This window comes from Trachypithecus francoisi, unplaced genomic scaffold (genome assembly GCF_009764315.1).
Source record: "Trachypithecus francoisi isolate TF-2019V2 unplaced genomic scaffold, Tfra_2.0 Lachesis_group15, whole genome shotgun sequence".
Classification (NCBI taxonomy): Eukaryota; Metazoa; Chordata; class Mammalia; order Primates; family Cercopithecidae; genus Trachypithecus; species Trachypithecus francoisi.
The window spans coordinates 22698350-22720373 of record NW_022681460.1 but is presented as its reverse complement, the minus strand read 5'-3'; the positions used below and the strand labels follow the sequence as shown (position 1 = coordinate 22720373).

The window sequence follows — 22024 nt, the reverse complement described above, 5'->3', positions numbered from 1 at the left end:
TCTGGCTGTTTGAACAATAGCAACAGTGACAACAACAGTAACTCAAAGAAGCCACTGAGGTCTATCCTGCAAAATCAGAACTCTGCAACTTAAATGCAAGTACCAATACCAGGTCAGATGTTCCCTATTCAGTTATGAATACTGCACTTAAAGGGGGCCACTGATGGGCAGCAGAGCACTCCTCCATGCATTCAACTTGTATTTCCTGAGCACCCTCTGTTGCTCCAGGACCTTCTCCAGGCACTGTGGATTCAGAGAATAGGGTAAACATAGGCAATATCATCTCCTTGAAGCTTACTTTGGGGTGTGGAGTGGATATAAAATTGAACAAAATCAGCAATTTCACAGGCTAAAAGTGTTATGAAGAGAATAAAATAAAGAAGGGTGATGGACAGGGAGTGGCCAGAATGAGGAGGAAGCAGAACTGACTAAGACCAGGTGGGTGACGAAGATCAAAAGACTCTTTTGAGGAGCTGACCTTTGATTGGGACCAGCCATTTGAAGATGAAGGAAAAGAGCATTCCAGGTGGTGGTGACAAGGGTAAAAAGAGAAGACTATTGTGTCTGAAAAGCAGGAGAAGAGGAAGAATATGGGATACACCTGGAGAAGAGAGGCGGCAGTGTCAGATCAGGTAGCATCTTGTAAGCCATGATAAGGAGTGATTCTATTCATAAGTAACAGTCATTAAAACATAAAGCCAAGGCCTGCACAGTGGCTCACACCTGTAATCCCAGCACTTTGAGAGGCCAAGGCAAGTGGATCATTTGAGGCCAGGAGTTTGAGACCAGTCTGGGAAACATAGTGAGATCTGGTCTCTACAAAAAAAAAAAAAAAAATTAAAAATTAAATGGCCGGGCACGGTGGCTCAAGCCTGTAATCCCAGCACTTTGGGAGGCCGAGGTGGGTGGATCACGAGGTCAGGAGATCGAGACCCTCCTGGCTAACACGGTGAAACTCCATCTCTACTAAAAATACAAAAAACTAGCCAGGCAAGGTGGCGGGCGCCTGTAGTCCCAGCTACTCGGAGGCTGAGGCGGGAGAATGGCGGGAACCAGGGAGGCAGAGCTTGCAGTGAGCCGAGATCACGCCACTGCACTCCAGCCTGGGCGACACAGCGAGACTCTGTCTCAAAAAAAAAAAAAAAAAAAATTAACTGGGCATGGTGACAGGCACTTGTAGTCCCAGCTATTTGGGGGAGTTGAGGTGGTAGCATTGCTTGAGCCCAGGGAGGTCGAGGCTGCATTGAGTCATGATCACGCCACTGCACTTCAGCCTGGGCAACACAAAGAGAACCTGCCTCAAAAAAATAAAAATAAAAATAAAGCCAAGATGTGACATGGTCTGATTTACATTTTAAAAAGATTTTTGGATTGCCATGTGGATAATAAATTGGGAGTAGGGGAGCAGGTAAGGCTGTAATCAACAAGAACAGTTAAAAAAATTTTAGGGGGGCCAGGCACGGTGGCTCAAGCCTGTAATCCCAGCTCTTTGGTAGGCCGAGACGGGCGGATCACGAGTTCAGGAGATCAAGACCATCCTGGCTAACACGGTGAAATCCTGTCTCTACTAAAAAATACAAAAAAACTAGCCAGGCGAGGTGGCGGGCGCCTGTAGTCCCAGCTACTGGGGAGGCTGAGGCAGGAGAATGGCGTGAACTCAGGAGGTGCAGCTTGCAGTAAGCCGAGATCTGGCCACCACTGCACTCCAGCCTGGGTGACAGAGTGAGACTCCGTCTCAAAAAAAAAAAAAAAAAAAGAATTTTTAGGGGAAGGGTGCAGCTGAGCAGAGTGCAGGTGATGTGTAGAAGATATAGAGAAAAATGTGCTCACATGATGGGCCACACGAGGAATCATGCCTCAGGCAGAATGGCTGAAGAAAAAGGGCTTCATTAGCTGACAAAGAAGAACACTAGTGGTCACCAATGACAGCTGCCTCCAAATCCTTATGTAGTTCAGTTCCTGAGAAAGGGCCTCTGTGCCACGAAGGGTAGGCAGGCTTTATGTCAGTGAAGCGAAGGACGCCACATCTCGTGCAATGGAGCCGTGCTCCGCTACATATAGACTGCCTAACGCTGAGGATGCAGTATCTGTTTAACATGGTTGCTGTGAGGATTTAATAAATTAATGTAAAAAAAAAGACACCTAATTCATGATAAGTACCTAGTAAATGATAGATTATAACAACTGTTATCATTAGGATTATTAGAAGAACACTATTTTAGGGGAAGTTTCTTTTAACCACTTTTGTTTTAGAAAACTTTTAAATAATTTGATGAAATATATGACTTTTCCACAGAAAATAAATGCATGACATATACATAGAGTACATTCATACTTATGCACACAAAATTTTGCATACAACTTTTAGCACTTAACAGAATCCTTCGAGAGCCCATCCATGAACCCCTTAGGAAAGCAGAGATCTCAAGAAGTTCTGTTCTAAAAGAAGGGAGTTAAGAAGCCTAAAGTTGGTTTAAATATAAGCTTGCTAGCTAGTGGAAGATTAGAGCAGGGAAAGTTTCTGGCCTTTCCATTCTCTCCAAGGAGTTGTACAGCAGCCTGGAGAGAGGAAATCAATGCACACATATACTAACAACAACCCCAACAGAGGCAGCAGCATAAAAGAGACCATCCTGGCCAGGCGCAGTGGCTCGTGCCTGTAATCACAGAATTTTGGGAGGCCGAGGCAGGTGGATCAAAAGGTCAGGAGTTTGAGACCAGCCTGGACAAGATGGTGAAACCCCATCTCTACTAAAAGTACAAAAATTAGCTGGGTGCAGTGGTGGGAGCCTGTAATCCCAGCTACGTGGGAGGCTAAGGCAGGATAATTCCTTGAACCAGGGAGGTGGAGGTTGCAGTGAGTCATGATTGCGCCATTGCACTCTAGCCTGGGCAACAGAGCTAGACTCATTTCAAAAAAAAAAAAAAAAGACCATCCTTAAAGAACAGGCACATTGCTCCATGAGTCTGAGCTATGGGCAAAGGGCCTTAAGGCTTTCATCAGAGAAGGATGTCAGACATTGGCATGACCCGTTCGATGTCCTTGTATCCTCCCTGAGCTAGGTGAGGGGACACTTGCAGGGGCTATGGTGCCCATATTTCTGTGAATGTGAAATGAACCAGAGAAGTCATATTTGTTACTGTTATCCAAATGGACCCAGAACTGTTGTTTCCTGGGAAGTCTGAGAATCACACATCTACTTGTTTGTGACAGAATGCAAACTCAGAGCCAGGTATGCATTTGTGCATGTCTGACAACTCCCCAGACTATTGACTGAAAGAAGAAAGGCATAAAAGTTCTGTGAGAGTCAAAGCAGGTATTTGGACTCTGACTCAACAATGAACTCTATAAAGATTAAAACTGAAGTGAAATACAGTGTTTTGTACTAGTAATGTTTAGACCTTTAGACAAAGACTTGGCAGAGATATTGAAAAAAGACCACAAACTTTGAACACAGTGTTTGAACTGATGTGTGTAGTTGCTTTCTTCAAAAGAAATTTTACACAGAAATCAAATAAATTGCTTATAGGCGAGTTGCTCCCACTGCAGTGGAAATGGGCACTCTCTCCACTCTACCTACTTGGCCTGAGGCACCCCATCAAAACCCTTGGCTTCTCAGGATACAAGTTGAAAACTACCAGATTTGGTGACTTCTAAGGGCCCTGCTAGACTGTCTATGAATTTAGAACAACACTAAGTTGAGGTTACCTCAAATTACTTTATCTTTTTCTTAATTGACAAATAATTGCATATATTTATGGAATACAATATGATGGAAAAATACTGCATGATTTCACTTTTATGTGGAACCTAAAAATGTTGAACTCATAGAAATAGAGAGTAGAATGGTGGTTACCAAGCACTGGGATGAGGCAGGGTGGTTTAGGGGGTGGATGGGGAGATATTTGTCAAAAAGTACAAAGTTTCAATTAGACAGGAAGAATAAGTTTGGGAGATCTACCTTACAGAAAGATAGTTTTCAAATATATGATAATAACGTATTGTATATTTGAAAAATGCTAAGATAATCAATTTTAAATGTTCTCACTATAAGAAAATGACTATCTTTGACTCGAAACTCTTAGACATCCAATCATAGGGCATAAAGAGTTTTAAAATCCCACCAGAAAAATATATACAGAAAAATAAAAGCTTTGGGTTTGACCCAGGATGCCTCTCCCTGCCCTGGCCCAGCCCACTCCCCAGTCTACTTCCAGCATACCTCTTCATGGACTTGGGGGAGAGTTCCTTCTCTACTTCCTTCACAGGCATGCTGTAGGAGTCTACATTGTACTCGCTGTCATCGTCATATTCATGGTCTAGCAGTGTTCTTGCCCATGTCCCCATGTCATAAGGAGGCAGCATTCCTCCAAACTCGGAGGGCAGGATCTCGGGATGAATTAGTTGGTGTAGACTGTTCAGGTTGTTACCATGCAAAAATATCTATAAATGCAAGAAGACGGGAGGAAGGGAAAGACACAGAGGAAACTAAATACCATCTAAATCCTACAGGGAGGAAGTGAGGATAGCAATAGCAAATATGAGTTTTCCACATCTGTTAAAATACTTTAGCAAGTCATCTACTCTGTAAAACAGGTAGAGCTGGTACTTTTATACCAAAATCTTGAGGCTCAGACACTTTAAGTAATTTCTGGAAGGTCAGAGAGTTATTGGGTAAAAGAGCTGCAACCACAAATTTGGTTTCCTGCTTCATAGGCAGGGACATGAGCAGAATGATATGTACATGATGATCTGTACATCATCCTGGTGTTAGTTGTGCAAACTTGATGATGTGTATAATGAATGCAGTGAAAACAGATCCTTCTCATAAGGGACTCATCAATTACAGAGCCTATGCAAGTTATTACACTCAAAAGCTGTCACTTGCATGGCTTTCTCTTTGTCATCAATAAAAATAAGAATATTGTAACCACTAAATAACTGTTTTGTAATGCAAAGTGGATGATGTAAATAACCAAAGTAGATGAGCATCATCATAATGAAAGGCTGAGTGAAGTTCATGTCCCAAAGGACATTATGTTCTGTAATGTTACCAGTATCTTCTGTACTAAAGATTTCCATACTGACTGTACAAATAGAAAAAGAAATAATGAGTTAAAAATGTAAAGCTGTATGCACACCTTAATTATTTTGTCTAGATAATGCTTTAAAAAAAACTGGAGCAATATTCAAGCCACATACTCTAGATAAACTGCTACCTTTCCTCTTCTTTCATTTCAGTTTCAAAACTACAGATTGACCTTCTCTGCTACAACACTATTGTCTCATCTAAATTTATATAATATTTATTCTAAAAATATACTTTATAAGTAACAAAAATAATTTCATTCTTCAGTTGAAGAAGAATAAGCTAACACATTCATATTTGCTTTCCATACCTTTAGAATCCACTGAAGTAAATATATTGGAAAACAAAGAAAGATTACTCTACAATATCAAATAAAATTACAGGATGGTAGTTGCCACTTAATAAGCATTTTCAACAAATTATAGAAGAGTAAAAGCAGATAACAGCAGGTCACTGGCCAAAATAGGCAGAGCAAACAGCTGCCTGGAGTACATGACATGAAGTCCAGAGGAGGTGGAAGATGCCATCTGTCCCAAAGTACACCAGGTTAACTGCAAGCTTTATACCTTCCCTCTCCCATCTGAGGCCACAACAGCCAGTATTTATGTCCAGGAAAACACATGTGCACCCCTGTGTTCTTCTTATAAGAAGAAATAAGAATAATTTTCCTGTGAAAGTTAAGTTATGGCATGTGCAACTCTTATTTTATTAGATATATAATTTTTACTTCATCAGATGGGATCATTCACATAGGAAATCTTCTTCAACTCATGTAAGAGTCACGGTAATAAATCCTTGGAGCAGTCAATGTAATCCTAGCACACTACTTCCTCTCTCTTCTCTAACACTCTGTTGCCTCCTTCCGCAGCATCGTTTTCCGCTTTGGCCTTGCTTCCACTTTCACTGAGAAAATAGGACAACCAGATGACATCAACCCACCCACCAGCATCTGTGTCTATGTATTTTGCCTTCACTGCTAGTACAATGAACAGATAAACCCTACAAAGGGCAACCTCTCCACCTGCGCACGAGAATTCATCCTCTCTCCCCTACTCGGTTGTATTTCTTAACAGTTCTCTCTTATCTCTCACACATCTTCAGATTTCCTCTCTCTGCTGGATCTTTCCATCAGAGAAAGAACATCCTGACTCCATTCCCCCTAGACAGACACATAAAACCTCTCTCGGCCCTACTTCCATCTCCAGTTGCTTTCCTATTTCTCTCCTTCTCTTTATAGCAAAATTCACCCAAAGAGTTGTCTATATTCATAGTCCAAATACTCTCTCCTCATTTTTCCTAAATGGAATCCTGTCTGGCTTTGTCTCTTACCAATGAATGAAGACAACTTTTGTCAAGGTCCTTCTCATTGCTAAATTCAGTATCCAATTCCCAGTCCTTATATATCTTGAACCCTCAGCAGCAATGGATACAATAGATGACTCTGTTTGTTGAAACATTTTCTTCATGCAGCTCTGATTTTCTCCTACCTAACTCCTAGATACTTCTTTGCAGTCTCTTTTGCAGATTGTCCCAATATCTTTTTTTTTTTTTTTTTTGATGGAGTCGCACTCTGTCACCCAGGCTGGAGTGCAGTGGTGCAATATTAGCTCACCGCAACCTCTGCCTCCCAGGTTCAAGCGATTATCCTGCCTCAGCCTCTCAAGTAGCTGGGACTACAGTCGTGCCATCACGCCCAGCTAATTTTTTGCATTTTTAGTAGAGACAGGGTTTCACCATGTTAGCCAGGATGGTCTTGATCTCCTGACCTCATGATCCACTCACCTTGGCCTCCAAAGTGCTGGGATTACAGGTATGAGTCACTGTGCCCGGCCTGATCTTCCTAATATCTTAACTGGAGAATGACTGGTCTCAGTCTTTGGATTTATTATCTTCTTTATACTTTCTCATTGGTGATTTCATAAGTTCATTGTATTCAGTCAGTGACTTTCAAATAATATCCCTGCACTAGAAATGTATGTCTTCAATCCAGGCCTCTTTTTCAACCTCTATAATTGTATTTCCACTCTCCACTTAAAATATCCACTTAAATATTCAATGACCACTGCAAATTTAACATGTTCAAAATTGGACTCACAATCTTCCCCCACTCCAAATATGTTCCTCCCTATCTCCAATATCAGTTAATGGTGTGACTATTCTTCCACTTTCTCAGACCAAAACTTTCAACTCAGCCTTTTACTCCTCTCGTCATCTCAGTTGACAGTAAATCTTTTTGGTACTATCCTCAAAATGTATCCTGAATCCAATCATTCTGTTTAGCTCTACCCAGACACCCATAACACAGCTACTAACCTTTCAGCTGTGCTCTTGCACGAGCCTCCTAACTATCCTCTCTATGTCCACTCTTCCATCTGTACTCTATTCTCAACAGCAGCCAGAATGACCATGTCCAAATATAAGTCAAGTCATATCTTTCTGCTCACAATTCCCCATTGACTTCTTTCTCTTAGCATAAACCTATAAGGTCCTATAAGAACTACTTATTTGAACACATCTCCTACTATGCACTTGCCTCAGAACATTTATAACGGATATTTCTTCTGTCTGGAGATTTCTACTCCCAAATGTCCTCATGACTTGCTGACCTACATCCTACACTTCTCTTCTTAAAATTCCCCTTGTCAGGAAAGCCTCCCTTAGTAAACCTATTTAATACTATAACCCTGCCCAACCTAGAAAGCCTATCCACCTTCTATGTATCATGTTTCTTGACAGCACCTCTCATCTTCTAATATATCATATAATTTCCTTACTTAAATCATGCATATATTGTCTTGGCAATTCATTAAGTGCAATGCTGATATTTCTCCAAAGCCAAAATTTGTTGAAAAAATATATATTATATGATGATGCTCTTTTAGAACCCTTACATGTGAATTGCATCTCCAGACTAGGCAGTAAAGATGCATTGCAATTGCCCAACTGTTAAGTTTCTACTTTTGGATTTTTCTTTGTTTTCACTAGTTCTGTGTAATAACATCATTTATTAACATTTTACTATTTTTCTTTCCTTACAAGTTTTTTCTCTTCCTCTATTTCATGCAAGAAGTCTGGTCCTTTTTGGTTCCTGTATCTCTGAATACCTTAAAATTCTGAGAATTAGCCTGAATAATACTTTCATTTTTATTTTACTTTTCTACACTGTGCCATTAAAGAGATTATGCTAGGTGATCTGGAGTGGAAAAGAATAGATGAAAGACTTTTGAGAATCACCAAGGAGTAGAAAACAACATTGGCCATATTGACTAAGAGGAAGAAATTTATGCCAATTAGTAGGAAAATCTGTTTCCCATCAACTTTTAAGTACCAGGAAGACAATCACTGACTTGCTGAAGAAAGCACTAGGGTAGTGGGTTTCATTGGATTTTCGCTTCAGCAAAGATACCCTTTTTTCACAGATAACTTGGGAGAGAAGGAGACCTTAGTTCAAGGAACTAATATTGGTTTGAACAATGAGGACATCAGAAGGGGCCATGATGGGTGGGAAGTTTGGCTCTGTGTAAGACTCCAGATACTGGTGAGCTTTTGACGAAAAAGGAAACCTGTACTAAGGGTGATATTCCCAGCAGCCCAGTAAGTTGGAGACTCAAAGTCAAATTTAATTTAATTTAAGAAAACAAAGAAGCAAGTGATTCTTGCACACCTGAATTTGTAGAAAAAGATTCACAGCTGCTTCTTCAGTTCTCTTTTACTAGTTTTTCAGAACATAGACTTATAGCATCTGAAGTATAAGGTGTGTGAGTAATATTGTGATGCTGACTCACTTGGAATATCAGTGAAGAAATTTAATAGCTTTGCACTGTGTATTGATTATATAAGTAGACATTTTAAGTCTTTAAACATATAATTATTTTCTCATATGAAAATTTCCAAATCATATAATTTTAACTAAAATGGTAAAGTTTAGATATCTTCCTTCCATCTGGAATAACGCTAGCAATGCATACTTCTAGGTTGTCAAAGCCGTCCAATTCAATTACAAAACCCCAAATGCAGTGCACTCCTTGTTCTCTAGACTTGATCCTCTTCAGTCTTTTTCAACAGAGCAGAATCATGTCAAAAATCATTTCAGAACAAGTAACCCCTGTATTCAATGACCTTCAAGGGCTTCCAATTTCACTCTGACTGAAAGCCCAGATCCCAGCAATGGTATGTGAGTCCCTATGTGATCTGGTACAACACAGTCCCTCCTATCCCATTGCTCTACCAACTACTCCATCCCCTATCATCTTCCCCCATAGCTCACTCTGCTCCAGCTTTTCTACCTTCTTGCTGTTTGTCAAATACATTAGGCATATTTCTACCTGAGTACATTTGTCTTTGCTATTCCTTCTGCCTGAAACTCTCTTTCCCGTAAATTCACGTATCCGGCTCTACTATCTGCTAGCTGTGATTCAGAGCAAATTGGTTAACCTTCCAAGCCTCATTTTTCCATCTACAAAATGAGAAAAATAACAATATATACTCCAAAGTGGTGTTGTAAGTACTAAATGAGGTAACATATGCAAAGCACTGAGAACAGCACGTGACACTGAGTGAATACTGTATAAGCACTCACCAGTATAATTTGTACTAAAAGCCCCTGCAGGTTTTTCGGATCACTTGATCATCCTTTCATTAAAGCAAATCTTGAAAAAGCACTTGTGAGGCACTTCAATACACTTTCTGAATTCCAAAATATGAATTAATTTGATACTTGGTGGTAGAAACAATTTTTATTATAAATTATAATTCCTTATAGAATTCTTCCTCCTAAACTACTAAAACATTTTCAACAAATTCATTTACAGTAAACCCTGTGTTCACTAATGCTTGATATGGACATGTAATTATTGCACTTTCATGAGTGCAAATTCATTTACAGTAAACCCTTTGTTCATTAATGCTTAATATGAACATGTAATTATTGCACTTTCACACTCACAATAAAGCTTCTACCTCAAGTGCCTTCTAGGTCATTGAGAAACATGGAAAATTATCTTCCATATAAATGTAGAGGAAAGTGTATTTTGCTGTGGAACTAATCATTTGAAAACTGAGAACAGCACCAGGAGGTAAAAATAGCTCTATACGTGGGTCTGAAATATTTGGGTTTGTATACTAGCTCTGCAACTTTTCTTCTGTGTATGTGAGTAAGCAGGTTATTTATCCATTCCAGGACTTAGTTTCTTCAGCTCTAAAACAGGAAATAATGCTTACTAAATTTACTTTTCAGAGCTGTTGCAAGAATTAGTGAACTGTACATCAAGATGTATTTTAATGAAAATAATGTGTTCAGTATTTACCTAGTGCCCTGCATTGTATTAAATGTTTTACATAAATTATTGCAATCTCAGAAAAATTATTTTGTTTTATGCACTTTGACTATCCTCATTGTTAGATGAAAGTGAATTTAAAGAGACTTCAAGTAACATGTAATTTAAAGAAATATTAAAATTATCACAAATTAGCAATCTTTTCAAAATATGTGATTGATCATAACCATTGTAAAAAATTACATTAGATATCACAGATTTCACTACATTCATTGCAGTATATAGTGTGAAAGAACATCCACTTATCAGCATATAAAAATTATAACTTTTGTTTAGACTTTACTTCAAATTAAGTGCATCAATAGCACTATAGTAACACAGCATAAGAGATTTGTTTTTGCCTTTAAATTGGGTCTTTAACATACAATGAATGTACTAAAACGACCTTTTTGTGAGCAAGTAGGAGAGCTAGCTTTTAAATGCTTCTTTCACAGATATACTGTTCACAACCACAAGATCTGGAAGAATCTTAAAATGTTTTCTATGTTGATTTATATACAATGTAGAAGTACATTTTACTATAGCTAACATTATATACACATTATGCATTATAATTCACTGGATTGGGGAAGAGAAATGCTTAAAAAAACAAAGAAACGAATACCCTTTTGCGAGTTTTCTCCTTCAGGAAAGGCCGGATCACGGTGTACAGGGCATGTATATACCATGGTTGATTAACAAAATGAATTCCTCCAAATCGCGCTGGGAAACTATCCTAGAGTAACATGGAGAAAGAAAAATCAAAATATGCTTTAATATACTGAGAAGGTTTAGGAATGGTTATATGGTATACAAATTTATTCTTTCACATACTTAGATGAGATTATCTGCAGAGTTAACTAGAGAAAAGAAGAAAGAACCTTACCACATTAAACATTGTACTTTTCATACAGTAACTGAAGCAATGTATAATAAATCAAATCCTTCCCAAGAATAGGTTATTGATAAGAATGTCAGCATTTTTAAGAGGATCGTATTTTAAGCCTGTAAATGCTAACAGTCAGTACAGGCCAAGAAACAAAAGGAAAAGTCATTAGAGATTTGTCAAATAATGAATCTACATTGTATGAAAGTTTCATTTATATTATTTATATTTATCTTAAAATCTATTTTTTAAATAAAATATTTTATTAAATCCCTATCTAGTCATCCATAGTGTGAGCAATGTCAGACACAAAACTCACTTTATTCTCTGTATCCTATTATTTTATCAACTTTGTTATACACATTATCTTTTCCTTATTTTAACTACAAAAAAGTAACATGCTTTAGCAAAGTAAAAATGCAGAGTTATACTGTAAGAAACTTAAGGATGCATTTTGCTAGGTTAAATGAAAATCAAAGCTCTCTGATCTCACTCCACAGGAGGAAACTGTAAAGCCAGCCTCATCCTCTTCCTACTCATGATTAAACAGGTACAGCTCTAGCCCATTCCAAAATATGAAGGGAACCCTTAAGCCAAATGAATGACAACATTTGACACTGCACTTGAGTATGTTAACGATTGTACATAAATGGATCTGATTCTTGCTACTATTTCAAAATTACACATTGAACCGACTACAAAGGTCTTCTTTAAAAAAAAAAAGCTAGCCTACTACAAGTGCCTCTGAAGTGGCATCATAATACTTGGCATTCTGAATTCTATTTAGAGCATGAGCAGGAAGAAAAGAAAAGTAAAGGAACTGAAATAATTGTATTTTTTCAATTTAAATGTTCTCTTGAATAAGAGTCTCTGGTCAAAAACTTGCATGGCATAACCCCACTAATTCTTTTTTTAAATTTTGGACACTTATGAGCAATAGTGAATTAATTTAGTATTTGCATATTGATTTGCAGGGCTATCAAATTGTATTTTGCAAAGCAACTTCTATCTTGGAGAATAATACCCTATAAGGCAATAGTAGTTCAATAAATAATTAAAATAGCTTAAGATAAAACTTTTACTTTTTATGTCAGTGTCTTACTTCTTTTGTAAATATGTGGTTTTCATTCATCGAGAGGTTATTGTAATAATAAAATGACTCTGAAATACAGGCATAATATAATTTAAAGTTATGAAATATGTATAAGTAAAAAGAAGATACTATATACCTAAATAATAAAGAGAATACTAAGACAAGTACTCATGTACCTTGTTATTGTTATTAATAATTATTATTTCACCTGGATATGGGAGTGATAGGTTTCCTGGCCACCAGGGATTTTCCTAGTTTAATGTTTCCCTAAGAATGTAGCATCTATAGGAATGAGGTCTCCCATCCAGTCCCCCACTTGCCCTCAATGTGTGCAGGCCGAGGCTTTCCTCCTGAGCACCCTGTAATTCAGGCAACTACTGTTCTCCAAAGTTCTAGGTTCCTGTAGTTAACAATTTCCTCCCAGCCTTCACCTACTCTCCTGTTTTTCTCCTGTAGATTTCCGTGTGTGCTTGGCTTAGAAGGACTTGTCTCGCATTCCCGAGAGTCCAGCAATGCACCTGGAAATAATTTTATGGTGAGGAAACCAACATCTTGGTACTTTATGGCAAAAGGATCTTTAAAAATTGTTAACCTGCTGCACTACCTGAAGCAATCTCTAGAATAAAACTAAATGAACACTAGCAATATTAAGCCAAAAGTCTTGGCTCAAGTGATTTTTTTTTTTTTTTCAGAGTGAGTTTCACTCCTATTACCCAGGCTAGTGTGCAATGGTGCGATCTCAGCTCACTGCAGTTTCCTCCTCCTGGGTTCAAGCGATTCTGTTGCCTCAGTCTCCTGAGTAGCTGGGATTACAGGCACGCACTACCACACCTGGCTAATTTTGTATTTTTAGGAGAGACAGAGTTTCACCATGTTGGTCAGACTAGTCTCAAACTCCTGACCTCAGGTGACCCGCCCACCTCAGCCTCCCAAAGTGCTGGGATTACAGGCATGAGCTACTGCATCTGGCTGGCTCAAATGATTATTAAACTTTGAGAATCACAAGAAGGTCATGCTTCTTCTCTCCTGAAAAATATGAATATGCAAACATATACACATAACTTGCACACATGTCATGGGCTTTCTTGGACACCTCTTCAGATATACTTGATCAATATCCAATCACAGTTGAGGCAGAGTGAAAGAGCAGGGAAATTTCTGACTTTGCAATCAAGTAGATTTAGCTTAAAATTCTGGCTTAATGTCACCTATCAGGCATCAAAGTCCAAAACAAGAACATGGTCCTTTTCCCTCACTGTGAGCTTCCTCACTTCCAATCATGCCCAACCATGTCATTTTCCTGCCTCCCCTTCACTTCTGTGGTCAACATGCTGTTTTACGGCTTGTTAACTGTTCTCTCCCACATGCCTACTATGGTCTTTCCTCCCTTTGAGTATAATCTGGTTTTACCAATTCCTTAAGACTTAGCTCCAAAAACATCATTTCCAGGAAGCTCTTTTTTATCCCTTCTCTCACTTCTCAGTCATAAAAGCCCACTCTCTGCCATCACTAGCAAAAGCCTAGGTCTATCACTGCACTTGCCATATGACCCTGAAATTGTCTCTTTGTCTGCCTCCACTATTAAACCGTGAGCGCCTTAAATGCAGAGGTTGCGTGTTCTGTACAGTCTATTGGTGCCTGGCCCGTAATCCATTTCCACTCACATCATCCCCCACCCTATAAGGTAGGAAATGGAAGGTAAAACATACGATTCTAAATGGGAGAGTTCTGCCCATGAGATGTACCTGAGCAAGATTTAAGGGACCAAAGGGAGGCAGCAGTCACCTTTTTGTGCAGTGGCAGCTACTAAGCACCTTATTAGCTGAGAGATTGTTTGCAGCAATGTCTGAACCCCACCTTCCTCTTTCTAGGTATCACTTAGGAGGTGAGAGGCCTCTGGAACAGCAGCAGCCAAGATGGACACTAGTTTCTTGACTCTGACTCACTTCCACAGGGATGTGGTCTCAAAACCAAGGATTCATCAGCAGTCCTCCTTTAACTTCCACGGCCCTAGGTCTTCCAATGAGGCCTTAAACACTAACTTCCTGTATTAAATCCATTTGTTCTTGAACTATCCAAAGAGATTTTTGTTTTTTTGTTGTACTGAACTCTGAGCCAGACTGTGCCTCATTCATCTTTATATTCCCAGAATTTCAAAAATGTGCTTTCTGTGTGTGTGTGTGTGTGTGTGTGTGTCCCAGAAGAGGTAGATAAATGTTCACTAAATAGACCTAGATACATGCTATTTAAGTAAACAATTTATCTTCTCTGACCCATAATTTCCTTATCTGTAAAATGGGAACAACATTTAATAGGATTGCTGATCATTCACAATATCTGTTAATTATTCAGCACACCCTCTAGATACAGGGTTACCATATTAACCACCAGCCCCACCTGACAAATGTGGAAATGACCATGGAGGAGTGAAAGGAATATAAAATGTCAGGACATCAAACTCACTAAGACAAAGAGAAAAGTTAAGCTTGGAAACTGAGTCACACAAAAAATTACCTTTGTTCCTAAATAAATAGCTGCAAGATAGAAGGCCACATATCTTCCCAAGTGGTCTCCCTCATCCTGACAATATAAATTAACAACTTATCTTCACAGGTCCAGGACAAAGACGAGACTAGAAATCATCCCTCTACCAGTCGAGACAAATGCAGACTTACCAAGTAGCAGGAGATGAATGCATAATTGACTGTTCTTCTAGACCCTCCCTTCACACCTAATATGTAGATTCAGTGAGCAGCTAATCAAAGCTTCACAAGAATGTGACCCTTTATCTCACTACTTATTCTTCCTTGTTTTTTTTTTTTTCTTTCTTTCCCCTTTCCCTTCTGCCCACTCATCCCTCCTTAAGTACTGAAGTCCTCAAAATGCTCTCTGGAAAAAACACAGGCCATAGATCCTACTGTGGCTTGCGTCTCCTTTTCTCAGGCATGTCCTCAACTTTGGCAAAATAAGCCTCTAAATTGATTGAGATCTATCTAAAGCACTTTTGGTTTTATGGAGGTAGTTTTACAGTGTGGCTTAAGCGGCAGTTCTTTGACCCTAAATAGCACTACAAAGTACAAAGTAATAATAAAAATCACAATATTCAATATGCCAATCATTGACTCTGCTGGCTATAAGGTTCTTCACTGGAGACAATGAAAAAGGATGGCTTGGCAATCAGGAAGAGTGCAGCCAAGATGGGTTGCAAAAACGTAAAAAATTTCTAACTTCCAAATGATTTTGCCAATTCACCTGCTTCTACTCCTTTTTTTTTTTTTCTTTGAGCAAAGCACTTTGTGCCCTATGCAAAGATTGACTTGCCTCAATGCTTCATTAATGGAAAGTTGGATGTCATTTATGGGGTAAATTTATTTACATGTATCATTACATGTGTGTGTATCAGTGAATTATTCATATAGTTCTAGAAAAACATGTTTGCCTCAAATATCTAACTATTCAAAAAGAAAAAGTAAAGAATCTGAACCATAGCATATTATTCTAACTTTTAAATAAGTTTTGATGGAACACAAAAATTATGTGTTAGGATAAGTACTATTACAAGTAATATTGTCTGATTTATGAAGAAAATAAATCAGTATAATTTCTGGTACAATCAATCAGGATACAGTTTACGGCTCCAAATGACAGCAAAATGAACTTTTCTATGAGAATTAAATCCACAACTTTCGTCTCATTTCACAAGTAACACTGTCTAGGGTCCTAAACCAATCAGTTGTGTTAATATGTGTTTTCAGTGTGAACATAAGCAGAAATTGTATGTGTAATTTACTTATTTAAAATTAAATCTATCAGCCTTTAAAATACCTTTGTTTAATCACTTTCTTGTACTTTTTTGAAACATTTAGCTTCAACTACTATAGGGCCCATAGCAAAGGGCATGTAGTGATAAGGTATAGCACCCAGCACCTAGAAATTACATGTTTAATTCCATAACTCTACCCATAAAATTATACTAGGACCTAAAATATTGCATTATTCCTACCTGACACTAGGAATACACTATGTGGATAAATATAAAAGATACTTACTCCAGAAATTTTCAATACAAAAAAAGTATAATTTAGAAAATCACTCATAATTTTACCAACCAGAGGAAAACACAATACTCTAAGAATCTTGATGCATGCTCTCAAGTTTTTTTCCAAGATTTATATAGATGATATGAAACTTGATGTACCTGTCTGGAATTATGAAAATAGTTATTGGTAATGGCTCAGAGGTGTACAATATATATAATATCACTCTTTCTGAAAGTGATTTGGTTTAAAGAGTGGAAGTGATTTTGTAGCAGCTGGTATTACTAATTCCCTCAGGAGCACCACTATTAGCTTCCTTCAGATGTGTTTGAATTTAAGTTTGGTCTGCCTTGACGTACTAACCACACCGTGATTCCCTAGCTATGACTTTTGGGGGTATCTTTTCTAGATAGTATAACAGCATTTGTGTACCTTGTATCCATTTTTTAGAATGTTGTATTAGCTGTTTGTATACAGGTCTTATTCATCTTCTAGAAGATTCTGCTTCCTGAAGAAAGTCATGCTTTTCCCAGTTCCAAATCGCTGCTCATTATCACTAGTGGACAAACAGATCCAGGCAAGCCATTCACTTGCTTCCCTGACGAAAGCAAAGATTTTTACCAAAACATTCCAACCAGTGTCTTCTGCCAAATTGAGAAGAGACAGCCAGGAAACTATTTAATTACCAGCTAATTGGAATGTCTTTTTCTGTGCCTCACTTATAACTGGTAATGAGCCATATTTGAATGAATGGATTGAAAACAAAAGATTTCATCCTTCATACAGAGATAAGAGTTTAAGTTGGGATTGTACACATGACAGAGGCAGCCCCACCTCTGTCCACTTAACTTTCATTCCTCATTAAAATCTCATGCTGTCCTGGCACACATACAATAAAGGAACTTGATTAGATGCAAGGAATTGTGTAGAAGCCAAATTCCACCCAAAAAAAGTAATTAATCTGATATGTAGGAAAGCAATAATAAAGAATATTTTTTCTTACTAGATTATTTAACACTTAAGAGTTTGCCATCAGAGAAAAGAGAAAAAAAAAGATAATTGAATGGCTTAAAAAATGAAGTCAGTTCCTGTTACAGGAGACATCAGTCTCTAGAGATACACAACACTGTATTTTAAAACAAATGGTTAGAAAGGGTTTTTACTTGAGCATTCTCTAAAACAAAATACACATGAATCACATATTTACATTTTCATAATTCCTTAAAAATAGTGTCTGAATTTTAATAAGTGTTTTAGGAAATAATATGGATTTACCATGATAAATCACTTAAAATAGTGATTAAAACGATACAATCATTTCCCATTAATACGTGGCTTTGTAGGTAAAAATTTTTAGAATATTCAATTTTTGAAATACAAATATATTTTGAAATAATTGTGTCCTCTCAAATGCTAAAATCTTAATTCCAAATATGCACTAGAATGTAGACAATTTTTTAGCATTAATTTTTAAATTGAAAATTGGTGTTCTAGCTTCACATCTAGATACTTTATAGTATCCCTTTAAGATCCTCAGCCAAACGCCAGCTATTGCTTAAATTTTCCATCACGAATATAATTGTGTCAACATGTATTTCTCTTAAGTGTAGTCAACAGAATGTGCTCTATCCAGAGGCATGCAGGTCCTTTCTGCCATTGCTATAAAGAAAATAATAATTTCCCCATTCTATATGTGTTAATATTGGCTAAAGAAGACTTCACAACACTGTGACTCCTAGAAAATCTCTCTTTTGCCCTGTCACTCTCCTTTTAGGGAATTCAGTGCCCATTATAGAGACCTGCAGCTTTACTCTGTTTCATTTCTGTCTGAGGGTGTTTGTTTGTTGTTGTTGCTGTTTTATAGTTAATTACAGGTAATGCCCAAGTGACATATCTTCTCAGTGCACACTACTAGAAAATCTGCCATGGATTCTTAAGGTTTTACAAAATCGTGTTCTTTAAACTGTGGGCGGGCATTTACTGTAGGGAGAACAGGTCTCACACTAACATTTTGAAAGCAGAAGGATTTGGCTGCATTGCTTTGGTGATTCTACAATCACTATTTATAGTTTGGACAGGGAGAGTTTTCAACTTCTACTCAAGATGACTGGAAGGAATTTTCCCTGCAACTCAGAACTATCCGTCTATTCAGTCCTCTAAGCTTTTCTTTATACAACCTGTAGAGGAGACTATTAGACAACATCATGGCACTTGGGCATTATTCCTAATTAACTTTGAAAAACACCGTGGTGCTCAGGACTGCTCCAGTTTATGAAAATGCAGGCCCATACAATGGCATGAGTTCCACTTACTTCATACAAGATAGCACATGACTGTCACCCGCCTATGGAAAAATGAGAGTTTTGTAACGGTCTTATCATTATTGTAATCTTAATGTGGACTATCATTTCCAAATTTTTAATTTTTTATAATCTGAAAAAAACTGTATGAATAGTCCAAATATACAATGAATAACTTCATTTCCTCTTTTACCACTTAATTATCACTTGTAATTAACAATTCTTTTCTTTTCTTTTTTTCTTTTCCTTTTTTTTTCTTTTTTTGAGATGGAGTCTCACTCTGCTACCCAGGCTGGAGTGCAATGGCGAGATCTTGGCTCACTGCAACCTCAGTCTCCCGACTCCCGAATAGCTGGGATTACAGGTACCCGCCACCACGCCCAGCTAAGTTTTGTATTTTTAGTAGAGACAGGGTTTCACCATCTTGGCCAGGCTGGTCTTGAACTCCTGACCTCATGATCCACATGCCTCGGCCTCACAAAGCGCTGGGATTACAGGCATGAGCCACCATGCCGGGTGCATAATTAACAATTATATATTGATTCCATGTCAGGGAGAACACAATGTTACTCTTTTTTTTCTTTTTCTCCTCTGTTTTGAACACATGTACTGACATAATCTATAACATTCTTGACCCCCAGATTCCAGTAATAAATCCACTTACCTATTAGATAATGTGTCTGTATCAGCAAAAGTATCCCTGCCTCTCAGTCTCAGCCACATACCCAGAATTATCAAATAAAGCAGAGGAATTATTATGGGGAAAAAACCTACAGGAGTATATTATGACTATATGCACAGGGCCTCTGACGTGTGGGGGCCAGACATGATTAAGCTGTCTCAAAATCTGAGGCATGTTCTAATTATTGACAAATCATTCTTTTGTTACAGTTTTTCTGTGCCTACAGTTGATCACTTGGTGCTGCCTAACAGCACTTCAAATACAACCTACCCCCTGCCCAAGCCTGGACCCTTGGTACGATGCTAATGTATTTGTATGGATAGATCTCTATACCAGGAAAAAACTCTCAGCTTTGGTGACTGCTGTTTTATTAGTGATTCGATGACATCAGCTTTGCATATGGAGTGGGATGTCTGAGTCCTGAGTACATTAAAATATACACAACTTAAAGTAGAATACTATATAAAATATTCTCCCTTGAAAGAGGGAATTTTACATAGCTAAAGAGCTAATTTTACCTAGCTAACTATTTCTCAAAGTAAAATCAACACTAAAATCTCATCTGTAACATGTTTAGTCATCATAACTGAATGGGTAAGAAGATCTCTCTTTTGTGAGCAAAACATACATGGCCTTCTCACCAGTTAACCTTTTCTGCCAGAGAAGGCTGATAACAGATGTAAGCAAGTCACAGTCACACACCTCAACAGGAAGACGCAGGGCTTAAGTCAGCTGCTGCTGGTGTGTGCCTGATACAATCGGGAGTAAAATAGCCTACAGAATGTGCCACAAAGTCATTCTCACACCACCTCACAGTCTAGGAAGCACCAGTCTCAATCAAGTACAACAGCAGGAGAGAACGCAGAGTAAAAACTACCACCTTATAAAAATGTGTTCCTAAGTCGGGCTCCTTTATTAAAACTAAATGCACAGTAAGGGTCACAAATAATTGTGCCATTTTTAATCAAAGAAGTGAGTGTATTAATTTTCTATGAACTGTATTGAGACTTGTAGCTCCAATTTGTTAGCTGCCAGCAGGAAGGCCTTACTATTACTCCAGCTAGTATATCAATAATGGATTGGGTCTCCCACTTGACTTTCAAACTACTTTAGATAACACACATTTAGAAGTGCTGATGTTCTCACACCTAAAATTGCCAAAGGAGAGGTAAGTGGCAGAATGTAGGCTAGAGAAACTAAGAGGAACATATTACAGTAAGAATCAGGCTAAAGTCTTTAGTGGATATTCCAGGACACTTCTGCCTACATCAGGCATGTGAAACTAGCCAAGATTGAATTTAATGATGAAACAATGCTGCGAGGGTTTGGCAAGACAGGAACTGTCTTATTCTGAGGAGAGACCATACATGGGTAAAATATTATTGAAATAAACCTCAAAACATACTCGTTATATCCCTAATGTTGCTTCCAGACATCAGTTATAAGAAAATTATCATTAATTTGGGCAAAACGTTTTGTGCAAGAATGTTTGTTTCATTTTTACATTTTGTAATTAGGAAAAATGTTGGACTCAATTTAAATGTACTTCAACAAAAGAATATGTGGATAATGTATTTATAATATGTAATATCAGAGAGCCAGTAAGCGGCATTTTCAAAGAATTCCTAATGATAAAAAAAATCAAAATACAATATTAGGTTAATAATTAGGAAAAATAATTTATTTAAAAAATAATGTAAAAGACTTGGAAAAAATACATCAAAATATTAACCTGATTAAATTTGTGTAATAATAGATGACTTACTTTATTCTTTGTACATTTTGTATTTTGCAAATGTTCAAAAAGGCCAATGTACTGCGCACATGCATGCACGTATACACATTTACAAATATGTATAATAGAAAAATATCACATTCTTTTAAAAAAATCGGCACAAAGACAAACTATATAGCACTCTAAGCATCAATTAAACTTAACAAATATTTAGTAAGACTTACTCAAGGATAAGAAATGTAAGAGGAATGTGAATGAAGTAGTATTTACCTTGAAGAAGTTTATATTCTGGTAGAGAATCAGTAACATAAAGCAAGGAAAGATAACTTCCATAAGGTGTTAAGAAGCTTAAAGAAGAGAAAGAATGGGAGATTAAAAAGTTGGAGGGATGAGGAAAGAACCTCACAAAAGAGATAGCATTAGGAATGGATCTTGGGAGTGTCAATAAGAATCTGGTAGAAGTGTCCCAGGAAGGGGTAGTAGGAACAGAGATAAGAAAGAGCAGGCCACCTCTAGGATCCAATTGCCAGAACTGTTTGTCTGGAGTTGAAGGTAAATGTGAGGAAGTCTTGGCAGCACAGCTGAGAAGACACTGTGGAGCCTACCTGGATAGTACCAGCTGCCTCACAGAAAGGTTTGTGCATATCTTAAAGGCACTGGGTATTCTTGAGAAGGGAGTGACACATTGAAGCTGTACTGTGGGAACATTAATTTAGTAGGGGCATGTGGCTTGATATAGAGACTTCACATTTTAATACTTATATTTTAATGTGACCAGTTTAATGTGGAGACATTGAGTCACAAGTAAAGAAAAAATAGCAGTAGCAACTAGAGTCTTAGTTTAATGAGTCTTAGTCTAATGACTAAGTAATGTGTGAGACAGACA

At 37.8% G+C, this 22024-nt stretch overlaps 1 protein-coding gene across 1 annotated transcript in view; it reads right to left on the bottom strand.

The window, feature by feature from the left end:
- Window positions 1–22024, bottom strand: part of CLVS2 (clavesin 2) — a 74147-nt gene that overhangs the window by 8791 nt on the left and 43332 nt on the right. Inside the window, exons 4-5 of the mRNA XM_033234446.1 lie at window positions 11031–11141; window positions 4224–4444 (exon numbers count right to left, since the gene is read on the bottom strand). Of these exons, the coding sequence (XP_033090337.1) occupies window positions 4224–4444; window positions 11031–11141 (332 nt within the window). The remainder of the gene's footprint in view (window positions 1–4223; window positions 4445–11030; window positions 11142–22024) is intronic.